The sequence below is a fragment of the Electrona antarctica genome, assembly GCF_951216825.1.
Source record: "Electrona antarctica genome assembly, chromosome: 2".
In the NCBI taxonomy this organism is placed as follows: domain Eukaryota; kingdom Metazoa; phylum Chordata; class Actinopteri; order Myctophiformes; family Myctophidae; genus Electrona; species Electrona antarctica.
The window spans coordinates 37,012,822-37,028,132 of NC_136807.1; the positions used below are offsets into that span (position 1 = coordinate 37,012,822).

At 43.1% G+C, this 15,311-nt stretch overlaps 1 protein-coding gene across 1 annotated transcript; it reads left to right on the forward strand.

Moving 5' to 3' along the window:
- Positions 1–4,262: 4,262 nt before the first annotated feature.
- mybl2a (v-myb avian myeloblastosis viral oncogene homolog-like 2a) lies at positions 4,263–14,236 on the forward strand. The gene is made up of 11 exons (XM_079492214.1): positions 4,263–4,406; positions 4,827–4,912; positions 5,746–5,835; positions 7,421–7,641; positions 8,177–8,291; positions 9,333–9,386; positions 9,739–10,052; positions 10,780–11,512; positions 11,742–11,984; positions 12,080–12,280; positions 12,476–14,236. Exons 2-11 carry the CDS (start codon positions 4,889–4,891, stop codon positions 13,775–13,777), a joined length of 3,297 nt encoding a protein of 1,098 aa, XP_079348340.1. The 5' UTR covers positions 4,263–4,406; positions 4,827–4,888; the 3' UTR covers positions 13,778–14,236.
- The last annotated feature ends 1,075 nt before the right edge of the window (positions 14,237–15,311 follow it).

Genomic DNA, 15,311 nt, shown 5'->3' on the forward strand with positions numbered 1-15,311 from the left:
CTGTAATGTAGTTTTGGGTAATTTTTTATGATTACTGAGTAGTATGTTTAGGAGCTGATCATTGTAGGGTCCATACAGAGAATGAAATGCAACATGCAAAATGGGGCGTGTGCATGGAACTTAATTGTCCATGTTATGTTTAGGTTGTTATGTTAAAACCGTGTTAAGTCTACAGTATGCATTATACTTAGAAAATATGCCATGGGTTACATGTCAGTTTCTCTTATCAGTGGAAAAAGGATCTATTACAATAGGATCCCACACCATGTTAAAGTGTGGTCATTGCAAAAGTGCATGTCACAACATCTAAACTACTGCAAATGAAAAGAAATGCACCATAGACTTAGTGAATCACATCTACAAATAATGATGCAACAATAAAAAATAACACTTCATTCTATGACTAAATGTTATCTATGCCTACTTCTGCTCCACAGAAGTGGATTGTGCATCGTGTAGTAGTATTTATAGATATAACTTTTGGTGAAATATCCCACCATTGTAAACGCCTATTAAGCATAACCCTTCAGGTTCAACCACTATAATAGCCCTGTAAGCATGCCTGCCTTGCTGTAATTTCCCCCATGCTTGCCTTGCATAAACTCAGCAGTGTGTTCACTAGTTGGAATGAACACACATTGTGGAAGGTTTAAAGATTTTATTGAATGAAAGAATGGAATGATGAGGAGGAGAGTGGGGGGAGCGGGGCGTGGGTTCCGGGGGGGTCGCCGACCCTGGAGTCTTTGGGGAGGGGGTCGTGTGGCGGTCAGCCCGTGGCACACATGAAGGCGTGATCCCCCCGTGGGAACTCTGAGGAAGGGAGGAGGTGAGGAGAGAGGGAGGAGGAGATGGAGCAGTGGAGGTGCTGCTGGTCCTGAGGTGGTGATGGGGATGGAGGTGGGATACGAAAAGCATAGAGGATGCTGGGTTGTATTGGGCGGGTATAAGTAGGCTCAGGTAGATTGGCGTGGAGGGCGGAGATTGGCGTGAAGGTGTGGTCAAGGTGTGTTCCTCCGCCTCCTGAACATCTGTTGTTCCAACTCCATTTATATTCAAAAGAACAGCATTAGCCACAATAATAAGAATTACTTTTATGTAGCCTTTAAAAAAATAACACTCATGAGATGTGGATAATCATATATATACGGTGTATATATATTGTGTGAATATGGACAATAACAATGTAAGAACGCAGAAGAAAGATTAAAGTGAAAATAAAAGAGGAACTGTAAAAGATTCCAACAGGATAAAGAAATACATTAAAGTAAATACAAATACACCACTATAAAACAGTTCCAGGTAAAGGAAGTAAAGGAAGAGAGGGTGACATTAAATACAGTCACGCAGCCAGCACAGTGGCACAGCTCACTGACATCCACTGAAGCAACAAATTAAGGTTGTGTGTGTACATAGGAAACTTGTCAATAGATCAAACAGTTCTCAAAACATTTACATGTTCTTTTTGACGAAAGGTTAATTATGTGTAAAATAGAAACAACAAATCACCAGAGCTTCCTGATGTCTCAGCCGGTGACCATTATGCTCTGAGTCACAAAGTCATTGTGAATCCAAAATGTCAACGTGTGTGTGTGTGTGTGTGTGTGTGTGTGTGTGTGTGTGTGTGTGTGTGTGTGTGTGTGTGTGTGTGTGTGTGTGTGTGTGTGTGTGTGTGTGTGTGCGTGTGTGTGTGAGCGTGTGCGTGCGTGCATGCGTGCGTGCGTGCGTACGTGCGTGCGTGCGTGCGTGCGTGCATGTATGCGTGTGTTTAATGTGTCAACAAACTGGGCTGTACTCATCCAACAACAGTGTAACAAGAAAATGCTACAGTAATGGAATTTCTGTACCTAATAACAAACAGTAAAATACTTAAGTGTCAAGTCTTGTGCTTTTATATAAACTAGGAATATGATACTATAATGCTACGTCCAGCTATGTACAAAACATAGCTGTAGTTTTTATTATGTGTGTAAGAGAAAAGCTATGTTAACCTTATGTAGGATCTCGAGGCGAAGTCGCGGGGAAGAGGATATACGGCTCGGTGATCTATAAGGGTTGCTTCACTGCTTTTTGCAGAAGATGTGGTCCTGATGGCACCATCGGTCCAAGACCTTCAGCTCTCACTGGACCGGTTCGCAGTTGAGCGTACAGCGGCTGGGATGAGGATCAGAATCTCCAAATCTGAGGCCATGGTTCTCAGCAGGAAACCAATGGAGTGTGCAGTCCAGGTAGGGAATGAGACATCACCCCGGGTGAAGGAATTTAAGTATCTCGTGGTGGTCTTGTACGAGTGAGCGTAGGACGGAGAAGGAGATCAGCCGGAGAATCTGAGCAGCAGTATTGCAGTCGCTGTACCGCACGGTTGTGACGAAAAGAGAACTGAGCCAGAAGGCAAAGCTCTCTGTCTACCGAGCAATCTTTGTTCCTACTCTCACCTATGGTCATGAAGTGTGGGTCATGACCGAAAGAATAAGGTCGCGAATACAAGTGGCCGAAATGAGTTTTCTTCGACAGGTGGCTGGCATCTCTCTTAGAGATAGGGTGAGAAGTTCAGTCACACGAGAGAGAGTCACTGCTTCTTCGGCTGGAAGGCGCAGATGGAGGGATCACATCGACTCACTGGCCTTAGAACGCCTCGGGATCCCCCACGAGGAAGTTATAATGTTGCTCTGGAGAGGGACGTCTGGAGCTCTCGGGTAGAGCTGTTGCCCCGGCGACCTGACTACGGATAAGCGGTTGAAGATGGATGAATGGATGGAGGCCTACATCATCCCTTGGTGTTCTGTTCAGTATGTGAGTTTAAATGCAATTTACATTTTAATAGTTTACTTAGGCAACTTTTACGTCATGTTCCCTAGAAAAATAACAATAAACATTACAATGCAGACCAGGAATATTCTCACGGCTGTCCTCACACTAGTACTTATATTGACACTCAATATAGGTCAGAGATAGCTCAAGCTCAGATGGGATGGTACACAATGTATTGTAAGATTAATAGATAACTGAATGAATAATTTCATCTCAGTTGGTATTGTTTGTTGTTTTTAGGCCAAGGAGTGTTTTTTTGCAAAAATAATGCTTGGAATGGATTCAGCATCATGAATACCCCCTAGTTTGACATGTCACGTGCTACTTAAAAGCATGATGAAATGTTGATGTTTTTGCCTTATACAGGATGTTAATAGTAGGCTACTGTTACATATTATGCTAATTACTCAAATTGCTCAACTGCAGCTTTTAGCAACCAAGCTTAAAGGGGCATTCCACTCATTTTCAACATTTTACTATGTCATTAATATACCTTAGAGCTGTTGTGTGGAAATAATAAAAAAGTCCCCCCATTCTATGTTTCTTAGAACTGGAGGTCTGAAAAAAATCATTAACATGGTGAAACACATCTTGATGATGTCATCAAGATGTGTTTCACCATGTTAATGATTCTTTTCATACTTTTCATACTTTTTTATTATTTCCACACAAAAGCTCTAAGGTATGTTAATGACATGGTAAAATGTTGAAAATGTTGAAAACTATTTCTGCCCTCTCCTGGTCAACAATAAGATCATCCCAGTGGTTTATTCATTCATACATTGGGAGGTGAAGCGGTGAACAGTCAATGCCAGCGTCCTCACTTCCCACATTCACACACCAATGGTGGCAAGCTCACACCGACCGACTCATTGGAGGCAATGTAGGGTTCAGTGTCTTGCCCAAGGACACTTCGACATATGTGGACAGGAGGAGCCGGGATTCGAACCGCCGACCCGGCCAGGGATCATTGGACGACCTGCTCTGCCTCCTGAGCCACAGCCGCCCTCTGGGCACTTAAAAAAAAAACCAAACACACACATTCAACCTGACATTCTAACAGAGGTGGAGGGTCTCACCGTCTCAGTGCCGCCAGGACAGAGTCGTTAATTGTTTTTATTTGCCGATGGGTTTTCAAATTGATCCTGACTGGACCAATCTGAGAACACATGGTCAAAAAATAAAGGAAGAACAGCGCCCTCTTTTCCTTGCAACAGCTGACCTAACCATTAATACCTCACCGCTAGGGGCACTGTAACTGTAACAAGTCAACAGTCAGTCAGTTAGTCAGTCAGTTGGAAAAACGTTTCACTTGTGAGCATCCTATGGTGAGCATGTAACCGTCAGTCAGTGCAGCTGACTAGTTAGCTTAACGTTCTAAGTGAAAATAATGTATAGCCGCACACTCATAGCTGCCGTACGTGCCATACGTTTTAATGAGGATTGAGGACACAGAGACACCAACGTTTCGGACAGATAATACTGCCTTCTTCAGGGTGAACTTTCCCGTTGGCTGGCAGCCTGGCACCGGGAAGGACCGGTGTGCTGTGCATGTGCATCCTTTTGCTTATAGCTTAACTTTCTAGCCACACTGATGTGTAAGACAAAGTCATATTTGTCTGCTTTTATTAGATAAACATGGCTTAATCACAATTAAGTTAGCGTTGGTTTTGATGTCTTAAATGTTTTTGTTTTGTTTGATACTCTGTTGTGCAGTTAGTTAGCTAGCATACTCTGCAAACTAGTAGGGACCCCGCCCCCCTACACACACACACACACACACACACACACACACACACACACACACACACACACACGTGGTAATAACTTAGTAAAACACCTTTACCTGTGCAATTGTTTTGTGGAGACAAATCTATTTTAATGTTAATGATACAGTTGCTTATACATCTAAAATCTTAAAATCATAATTTGTATGGCTTTTGAAGTTTTATTCTGTTCTTTGTGCTAATGTGCTCTGTCTTTGTTTAATTGGTCAATATGTTTTCTCTGTTTTGCAGTATGGAATTGGATGGAGATGACCTAGCTGCACATTGACACAGATTCCAATTATTCAGCAGACATGAAAGTTAAATGGACACCAATGGTGAGGCCTCTTATAATCATTATAACCGACACATGGATTACATTTTAAAGGTAGTGTAAGTCCTTGTTTCCCAAATGTTTTCATGTCAAGGACCCTCAAATTGACACTCATTAAGCCCGCGGACCCCCATTTGAAAATATATGCCAAGGACCCCCATATAAGAGAAGATTTTTAAGTGGTGCACACCACTTCCTTAAGTGTGTGTGTGGGTAGCTGGCTGGCTGGCTGGCTGGCTTGAAAACAGCATGAAAACAGCATGGTTGTTTTTCACCACCTGTGCGCAACCTAACACAAACACACACGCACATATTAACTGTATATATGGTGATTTCAGGTGTGCCAGTACAGTACAGTACAGTACAGTAGACTAGAGGGACCCCCACACGGTAACTCTGTCATTTCTCAACCGTTTCGGACGTGGGGACCCCCACACGGAGTTGCACCACTTACTTCACATGGGTGTGATTTTTTTATTTTCAAGGGCCCCCGGTTTCACCTGAATTAGGCTACGGACGCCTATTTAATGGCATTTCTATCTCTGGGACCGCAATGTATATTTAACTCTGAGAGTGTACAAATGGAACCAAATGGAGAAGCCAGGTTGAAAGCAGTTAAACATCAGCTGTATAAATGCAGATACAAAAAAAGTGGGCAAAGTGCACTGTTTCATTCAAATGTAGTGGGAAATAAAGTAGCAAATATCTGATCTTGAGCAGAATATACCAATTAAAAATGGACAAACAATAATGTTGCAATGACTGTAACACTGTAATACTGTAATAATTGTTCCTAACACTGCCAAAATGTTTTGTGCTGTGTTTTTGCTGCTACAGGGGAGAACAGACATGCAGTGTATACGCCGATGGAAGAAGCGACTGGACTCTGACGTGAAGGGGACGTGGACGAAGGAGGAAGATGATGAGGTGAAGCATGAAACAAACTGATTCAGAGAAAAAAGGTCAAATACTATTTACAAATATATCCTAGTGATTGTCTTAATCGTAATCCGAATTAGCAACAAAATTAGCCAGGTAGGTTTAATATTTTTTCGTGAGGTCGGGTGTATTACATTGAATAATGATAGACTTGTGTTGTGAAATATCTACCCAGTAATTCTCAAAAATATAGATGAAGGTGAAGCTAGAAAGTAGCAAATGTATGGAGAAGGAGGAGAGACCTGCACACCGCCACTTGCTGGTTCAAGAGTTTTATTTAAATAAGAGTCATAGCAACGTTTTGACCTTTCGGCCTTCTTCAGGCATAGTTTGAGAATAGGCTGACATTTTCATTAAATATTCAACAGCCAACCAATTTGCATATAGTAATCATTCATCAGATAGCAGCTGTGAAAAACCCAGTCATGTGACTTAAGGTGCAGTACTTCTGTAGAACATTCCTAGTATATTATTGAAAGTCACCAATTACAACAATACAGGGAATAATATTAAAGTCATGCCATAAAACACAAGAAAATCAATATACAATTTTATATCAAAATAAGGTCCATTCTCAAACAAGAGTGGACATAAAATATAAAAAAAAACTACACATAGTGCTTGTAGCACCCCCTTGGTCAAGACGTTCAAATCAATAATTAAATGACAATATATTTTATATGGATTACAGCATAACATTTAATAATAGTTCATCATTCAGCCCTTTCGGGTGGAGTGTTTGTAATGTGTGTATCCAGTAAGCCTCGGGTTGTTTGAGAAGGACATCATGGTTACCACCTCTTGCTGGTATAGTTTGACTTGTTCAATACCAATAAAGCAAAAAGTGGAGATGTCATGTTTAAGATCATTAAAATGAATGGCAACAGGATATTCACGGTAATTTCTTGGAATAGAACTCTTATGTTCACTCATTCTCTGTTTTAACTGTCTAGTAGTTTTGCCGATATATGCTAAGCCACAGGGACATCTGATCATATATACCACATCATTTGAAACACAAGTTATAATGCTGTTAATCCTGAACTATTTGCCAGTATGGGGGTGATTAAAAGAGGACGTCTTGTGTGTATTGCCACACTGGGAACAATGGCCACATGGATAATTGCCCTGTGGCAGAGGACTCAATAAGGTCTGTCTGAGTGAAACCTTAGGGGACTGAACGTTTTTTCCTCGTTTAAAAGAAAACAGGGGAGGGTACTTAAACAATGATGATAATTCAGGGTCAGAGGTTGAAAAACAGAATAGTTGCAATACTCCTGTGCGTGCGTGCGAGTGAGCGAGCGAGCAAGAGAGTGACTGACTGACTGACTGACTGACTGTTCATGTGAGTAGGTAGGAGTTGGCAGTGAGGGGCAGTGACGACGGCAGAGGTATCATTGTGAGCCTCACTGCCTTGGGGGGGAAAGTTCTTAGTGGTGCATGGTTGTGGTCCTCATTGACCAGTACCTCTTGCTGTTTTGTGGAAGGGGTGGTGTTCTTCTGTGCTCACCTGGTGTCAATTGCAGATTAAAACTCATCTAACATAATATGTGTTTGTGTTTCCTACACTCAGTTGATTGAACTGGTTCGAAAATACGGCCCAAAAAAATGGGCTATTATCGGTGCTCACCTCAAGGGCAGGTTGGGGAAACAATGCCGTGAACGCTGGCATAACCAGCTAGATCCGTTGATCAGAAGAGAAACCTGGACCGAGGAAGAAGATTTGATCATCTACCAGGCAAATGCCACCCTGGGCAACCGGTGGGTTGAGATCTCCAAGCTGCTTCCTGGAAGGTGGGTTGGCCTGCACAGGTTTTGCACAGGGAAACAATAAACACCAGAGATGTTGATGCAATATGTAAAATGACAACATATTTTAAATGTCCTGGAAAATAAGCAGTTATCCTGGAAGATATTTTATATATAAAACACACGTTATTAGGTTTTTCGCCAGGCAAGAATCAGGAGGGGTATGTGTGTGCAATATCTTTTTTTTGCTCCTGGGGACAGGACCTCCCGGGTCTTGACTTGATCATGTGATTATATAGATAATGTATTTGCGTGATGTTTGGACAAAATCCGTAGGAGTAAAAAAATAACAGTGCTAGAGATTAGTTGTACACTGACAGACGGAGGGAGGGACGGATGGATACAGATACACACACGGACGGACAGACGGGGCAAAACATAAAAAAACATCACAAAGCAATGTGAGGGTGTTTAAAGGGCAGGGTTGATCGGAGGAGGAACAAGTGATTAAGGATGATGCTTGAATATATGAAGAAGACATTTGCTAATAATGGTCATTCTCAATCCCCTATGCATGCAGGCCAAGTAATTCTATAAAGAACCACTGGAACTCTACCATCAGACGTAAGGCTGAGTTGGGAGCCTACAAGGACGTGGCAATTTCTCTGGATAATGATCAGTCTGGGCAGGAAGAGGTATGCTATCCAGAGACAACCAAGATTAGCTTTAACTGGACAAATTGCATTTTATGGTTTATTTTCACTAGTCGGAAGAAACACACCATTGGGAAGGTTTAAGGGATTTATTGACAGTAAAGAAATGAAGGAATGAATGAATTAAATTGGTGTGTAGGTTCCAGGGGGGGTCGCCGACCCTGAGGTCTTTGGGGAGGAGGTCGTATGGCGTTCGTCTTACGGCGCGCATGGACAGTCACCTCCCAGCAGGAACCTGAGAAATGGGAGAGGGGGAGAAAGTAGGGTAGAAGAGAGTTTTTTTTAATAGTTTGTTCCACTTTGGCAAAGTGAATGTAGTATTTCTAGTGCCGATAAGCTCCTTTGAGGGGAGCAGGGAAAGGAGCTACTATGGAGGTGAAATGGAGGGGGTGGGATGTGAGAAGCCTGTAGGAAGGTGGCTAGTGTGCGACGCAGCGAGGCGGGCGAAACATGGAGGATTCTGGGTGGTACTGGGCAGGTACAGTATAAATAGGGACAGGTAGATTGGCGTGGAGGGCGGAGAGTGGCGTGAAGGGCAGGGTCAATGTGTGTTTCTCCGCCTCCTGAACATCTGTTGTTCCATCTCCATTTAATCTACAGTAGTGAGATGCATGCATATGATATGTGACAAACATTACATTCCCATTGACAATGAATGGAGAATTTTACGTCATAGTGTCTGAGCAAATCGGCTCTGTGTCTATTTTACGTCATGATGATGTACGATGATAAGAGCGCCCCTCACTTGACAAGGGTGTGTTTTTTGAGGGGCACCAGCCCCTCCTATATACAGCTTTTGTCCACACACGTCTCATATTTACCATTAGCAATGAAAGGAGAAATTAGGTCAAATGTTAGGAGGCAACAGGCATTCTGATTGGTCAGTATGAGATGATGCATGATGATGTACGATGATAAGAGCGCCCCTCACTTCACATGGGTGTGATTTTTATCTTTGACAGTGTGTTACAACACGGATTTGACACAACCATAATGTCTCATTGTGCTGGTCTGTTTTTACAGGTGGATGTCAGATGTGATATTGTTGTTGACAATAAGCCAGAAGCTCCAGTAGTGGTAAGATAACATAATGTTTTGAGCTATAGTGTAGATTTTTGTCCTAACACAAACATTAAATGTCATTGACAATGAATGGAGAATTTACATCATACTGTATGTGGACGAGCAAATTGGCTATATCGGTCCTTGATATTTATATTCATATTTTTGATATTCATGATGTACGATGATAAGAGTGCCCCTCACTTCACACGGGTGTGATTTTTCATTTAATTAAATGAAAATCGGCATATGCCTCTATCCCTCAGTCTCTCTGTCTCTCTCTCTCATACACATTTTTCTGTCTCCATCATCCCACAGGCAAAAACAAACATGATGTTACTACTTTGCCTTTATTTTTTCACCATAGATCAAGAAGAAGAGCAAAAAGAAGCCACAGAAAAAAATCAAACAGAAGATCAAGAAGGAGAAGAGCAAAAAGGAGCCACAGAAAAGAATCAAACAGAAGATCAAGATCAAGAAGGAGAAGAGCAAAAAGGAGCCACAGAAAAGAATCAAACAGAAGGCGATGATCACTCCTCCTCAGACCTTAGAGATCACCTATCACAGTCCTGCCTCCAGCACCAGCCCTGGCGTTGCACTGCAGGGAACTCAGCCAGAGCTCCAGATGAAGCTGACTGATGCAGCCCTGAGAATGATAGCCGAGGACATGATGCCCCTCAGGTGACTGTTCAGGTCTGAGTTATACTTGGGTGCACATGGTGTCGTGCACTTAAAATGGTGCATGATATGGCACTAAACTAAAACTCAAGTTCGCAGTATAACTCTCACGCTCAGTTATGAGCTAACTGGAGCTACACAGTGATTGAACCAACAAAAGCACGTCGGAAACGAACGTGCCGCGAGGTTGTCACAGAGAAACATACACGTTAACAAAAATAATACGAAAAAATAATAGAGAAAAACAAAAAGATGCACAACGGAGAGCGCTTGTTTCACCTGGCAGTTAATGATACGCGTGTCATTCTTGTTTAATCAGAGTTATTTGTTTTCACAAAATACAAGTAGAAATGGGACAGTACAATAGAAGACCAGAAAAACAAGAACCGAGGAGAAAAAAGAAAAGAAAGACAAAGAGCACACATCTGATTTGATTATATGTATGTTTAAATTACACACACACACACACACACACCAAACCCAGCGACCAGGGGGCAAAGTTCAATTAAAATAAATATATCTATTTTTTTTCACTTATTTCTTAAAACAGAGCACAATGCCAAACTGAATGTGATTACAGAATTATCAAATATGTTTGATGTTGTGTAACAAAAACTCCTATATATTAGGCTCGGCTTTCATCAGCATTGCACACAGAGAGTGGAGACTTGATGAACTACATCTGACTATGCTAATCTGACTAACAGCACTTTTCTTTCATTGTTCACAGCATTGTGGAAGGTGTGGGCTTCAGGTCCTTCATGTCCACCATCTGCCCCCAGTATAACAAGCTGTCCCAGCACACTGTGGGCCTACGTCTCTATGATGATGTGGAGAAGAACGTCAAGCCCCAGCTCATCCGAGACCTCAAAGCCTGTCTGGCAGTCACAGACGGGCAGGCTTTCATCCACGTCACCTATGAATTTTGGGCAGGGGGCAGAGCAGGTGTTCTATCCCGTACGATGGAAGACCCCATTGTCTCCGTGCAGCTCCACTTTGTGGATGACAAGTGGCAAATCCGCCAGCCCATTGTGGCTTACCGCCACGTCACCCACAAGACCCTGAGCAAAGGAGTAGCTCAGGAACTGGAGGGTGCACTGTTGAGCTACGGCCTCTTTCCACACAACGTCGGCTACATTCTTACAAGCCGGGCTAAGGAGGCCGTGCTGGCCAACGACATATTCTGCAACTATAAGATCATGTGCTCCTCGTCTCAGAGGGGGGATCCCGGCGGAGAGGAGATGGAGGTGTTCTTGGAGGATCAGATGCAGGCCTCCGGCGATGAGGAGACAGAGCTGTCGCCATTCTCAGAGCTGCAGATCGGTACCAGTGCCCACTGCGTGGCGAACATGCTACAGCTGGTCATCAAGGAGGCACTGAAGAACTCTCCGGTGGTGGACAACTTGCTCTTTCAGGTCCACAATGTTGTGGCTTTCTTCAGGAATAGCACCTACTGGAGTGAGGTGAGAAAGGACATGCAGTCCAAAAAGTGTATAGAGACATATTGTAGCATTGAACAAAATTGAATCTGGTTGACAGATTCATATAGAATTTCATATGAAAAGAAGATGCAAGAGAGTTGATCATCTTTTATGAGGTCATTTTGGTGTTGAAGACAAAACATTTTGTCTGCAAGTATAAATGCCTCAAGTCTTTGCACTCACAAGCTTGTATCTGTTTTATGTCATCCAGATACTGCTGCAGCAGTGCGGCTTGGCGCTGTGCCCACCTACCCAAAACCATCGTTGGAACTCCATGATGTTGTCCATGAAGCGGATGGTGCAGGAGTCAGTCTGGAAAGCCATCATAGCCCTGCTGGCAGTGGCACGTGCTGAGGCCAGGGACTCAACCTCCGCCCCGCCTCTGGTGAAGGTCAAGCGCGAACAGGTGGTCGACATTCTGGGTCTCCTAATTCCATTTGAGGAAGCAATCCAGGTAAACATTTTGTATCAGTGCTGTTGCTATAATATGTACACTGTGGAAACATTGTTTACAATGTTTACTCTTTGTCGATTGTCGTCCTGACCCAGGTCCTCCAAGGAAATGAAGTCACCTTCTCCTTAATCATTCCCTGTCTTATTGGCCTGGATAAGATCCTGGAGAAGCGTACCACTACCTACACCCACTTCTCCAAGGCCATGCGCACAGGCCTCCACACCAACTTCCAGTCCATGATCACCCAGAGGGATATAATTCTGGCCACTCTGCTCGATCCCAGGATCAAATTCCAGGTACTCCCCACTGTTGGTTAAAGCCACTTGAATGTTAATCCGTGAATACCTTTTCTGTGGTGTTAAAGTGAGGTGGCTTAAATACAATCATTTTTTGTAATTTATTCTCTGAGGTCTTTTAAACTGGGTATTATATTTAAAACCTCTTATAACACTAATTTGACACTAATGACATGGGCTTCCATTTCCTTTCAGCCATTCTCTGACACCAAAGAGGAAGGAGAGACATTGTTTCTAAAAGCGCCATCCAAGTTCCAGGCCCGCTCGATGGTGGAGGCCGCACTGGGAAGCCAGGGAACCTCAGCTTCTACTGTGGAGACCATCAAGGAGCACACAGTTGTAATTGTAACGACAATGGGGGAGCAGGCAGTTGTGGAGACCATCGAAGAGCAGGCAGTTGTGGAGGCAATGGGGGAGCAGGCAGTTGTGGAGACCATCGAAGAGCAGGCAGTTGTGGAGACAATGGAGGAGCAGGCAGTTGTTGAGACCATCGAAGAGCAGGCAGTTGTGGAGACAATGGAGGAGCAGGCAGTTGTTGAGACCATCGAAGAGCAGGCAGTTGCGGAGGCAATGGGGGAGCAGGCAGTTGCGGAGGCAATGGGGGAGCAGGCAGTTGCGGAGGCAATGGGGGAGCAGGCAGTTGTGCAGACAATGGAGGAGCAGGCAGTTGTTGAGACCATCGAAGAGCAGGCAGTTGCGGAGGCAATGGGGGAGCAGGCAGTTGCGGAGGCAATGGGGGAGCAGGCAGTTGTGCAGACAATGGAGGAGCAGGCAGTTGTGCAGACAATGGAGGAGCAGGCAGTTGTGCAGACAATGGAGGAGCAGGCAGTTGTGCAGACAATGGGGGAGCAGGCAGTTGTGCAGACAATGGGGGAGCAGGCAGTTGTGCAGACAATGGGGGAAAAGGCAGTTGTGCAGACAATGGGGGAGCAGGCAGTTGTGCAGACAATGGGGGAAAAGGCAGTTGTGCAGACAATGGGGGAAAAGGCAGTTGTGCAGACAATGGGGGAGCAGGCAGTTGCGGAGGCCATCGAGGAGCAGGTGGTTATGGGTGTGAACAACGAGCAGGAGAACAAAAAAGAGGGCAAGGTCGATTTGCAGTCAGAGATCGCGGGCAATGGCAATGAATCCTGCGACAGCAATGACCTCAAGCGCAAGACCATTTTTTTGCTACGAATTGGCCTCCAGCCACCTGCCAAGATGATGAAGACCTTGACTGAACTGGAGCAGTATCTGGCCGAGCCAGAGTTGGCCAGTGATAGCTCCAGCTTGTTGTATTGGAGTAGCGCTCGTCGTTTCCCCAAGCTTCAGGACATGGCCAGGAGGTTGCTAGCCATACCGGCGACCTCGGGGGGTTTTGAGCGGCTCTACCCGATGGCCGCATGCATCGTCAAGGCCAAGAAGAGCCATCTGCTCCCTCACACCACCGAGAGGCTTTTGCTCTACAGGGATGTGGGGAAGACAGGAAAGAAGCCCAACAGTGTCATCAAAATGTGAATGGTGATGTCACAGCATAAGCTGTCTTCCAGTTAAAGAACTTGAGTAAAACGTATGGAGATACTTTTTGATGTCCTCATAAGTATGTGTGATGCTTTAAGGTTCCTCTTGAAAAAATGCTATTTGCAGTATAATACTTTTATATTGATCAATTATAAATGTTTTTTAGAGTTTCCAGAGGAACATTTTACAAGTTGTCAAAAACCTTTACAAAAAAATTACAAAATTGCAAAAGGACACGTAAAGCAATGAAGCAAAGTATTTGGAATGAAAGACATAAATAAAGCATGTCAACAATGCCGAACTGTGTTTTACTTTACCTAAAGAAAGTAGTTTAAACATTATCCATGTTCTGTCTTGTTTGTTCTCTTACAAAGCTGCTAGAGTTCTTGGCACTAAGATATCCTGTTGGATGTCTCTGTTTATTTTATTTTTTTACTCATTGGCTGGATGTATTGGGGGTATTCTTCCTGGTTACTCTGTGGGAGTAACCAGTGCTGTAACTTCCATGTGCACCTTGAATTTACAGTATAATGTTATAGGGTTTATGCTATTGTATTTCTTGCTCACCTGCGGTGTACCTCATGGCTGCTACGCTGTAGCCTTATGACCTGCTGATAAACACACCAACATTCCCAGCATTCTTATTCATTCATTATAAACAGTCAATTCTAGCTAAGCTAGGAACTGGCATAATGTTCAGGCATGTACCTGTAATGGCTGGAGATAAAACTGTATGGTTTTTTTCCCCATCGATCCACACTTTTGTGTTATGGATATATAATATTCACTACTTTTACTGTACTGTGTAATTTACTCCATGAGCGAGTAATGCTTTGGGACCTTTAAAAATAAGAGATGACTTTTAATGAGGCAAATATTGAGCCTTGGAATGTATTCAAAAACAGTTACCTCTGATTAATGGTGTTTATTGTCAACCTGATGTTTATCAGTTTTCTGTGGTAGATGCATACCATAACAGTTATGTATAGTTTAACCTAAATATAAAACGTGGTAAGCATAAAATGTAAGCACCTTCACAAAACAGTTTTGTAATTTGTTTTTTTCTATGTCCAAAAATCCTGAATATGAAAATGGTGCAATAAAGCTACGTTTTTTTCCCTATATTGTTTTGTTGTCCTCTTTGTTCTGTGACTGTGTGGTCTCTACTAAAAAGCAATTATCACCCTCAAATTGCACCTTTCTAAACTCATTTTATTGTATATATGGAACATAGCCTAAAATTGCACCTTCTTAAACTAAACTGTGTTGTATGGAACATAATTACTGTGAAGCTGTTCACAAAAATGTTTACCTAACTTTGCTACTACAGGGAAAACATGCACAAATTGCACATAGGCTATGTTACTATTTTTCTAGCACTCTTTATTCTATCCCTTTGCTGTTTTTTGTTGTTTGAATATTATGCTATCTATGCCACTGCATGGTCTGTAAGGAAGCCAAACAAATAAGTTTTACTCTTATGTACCTGTACTCAAGATGTAACAATAAAGTCCAAACTTGAACCCTCGAA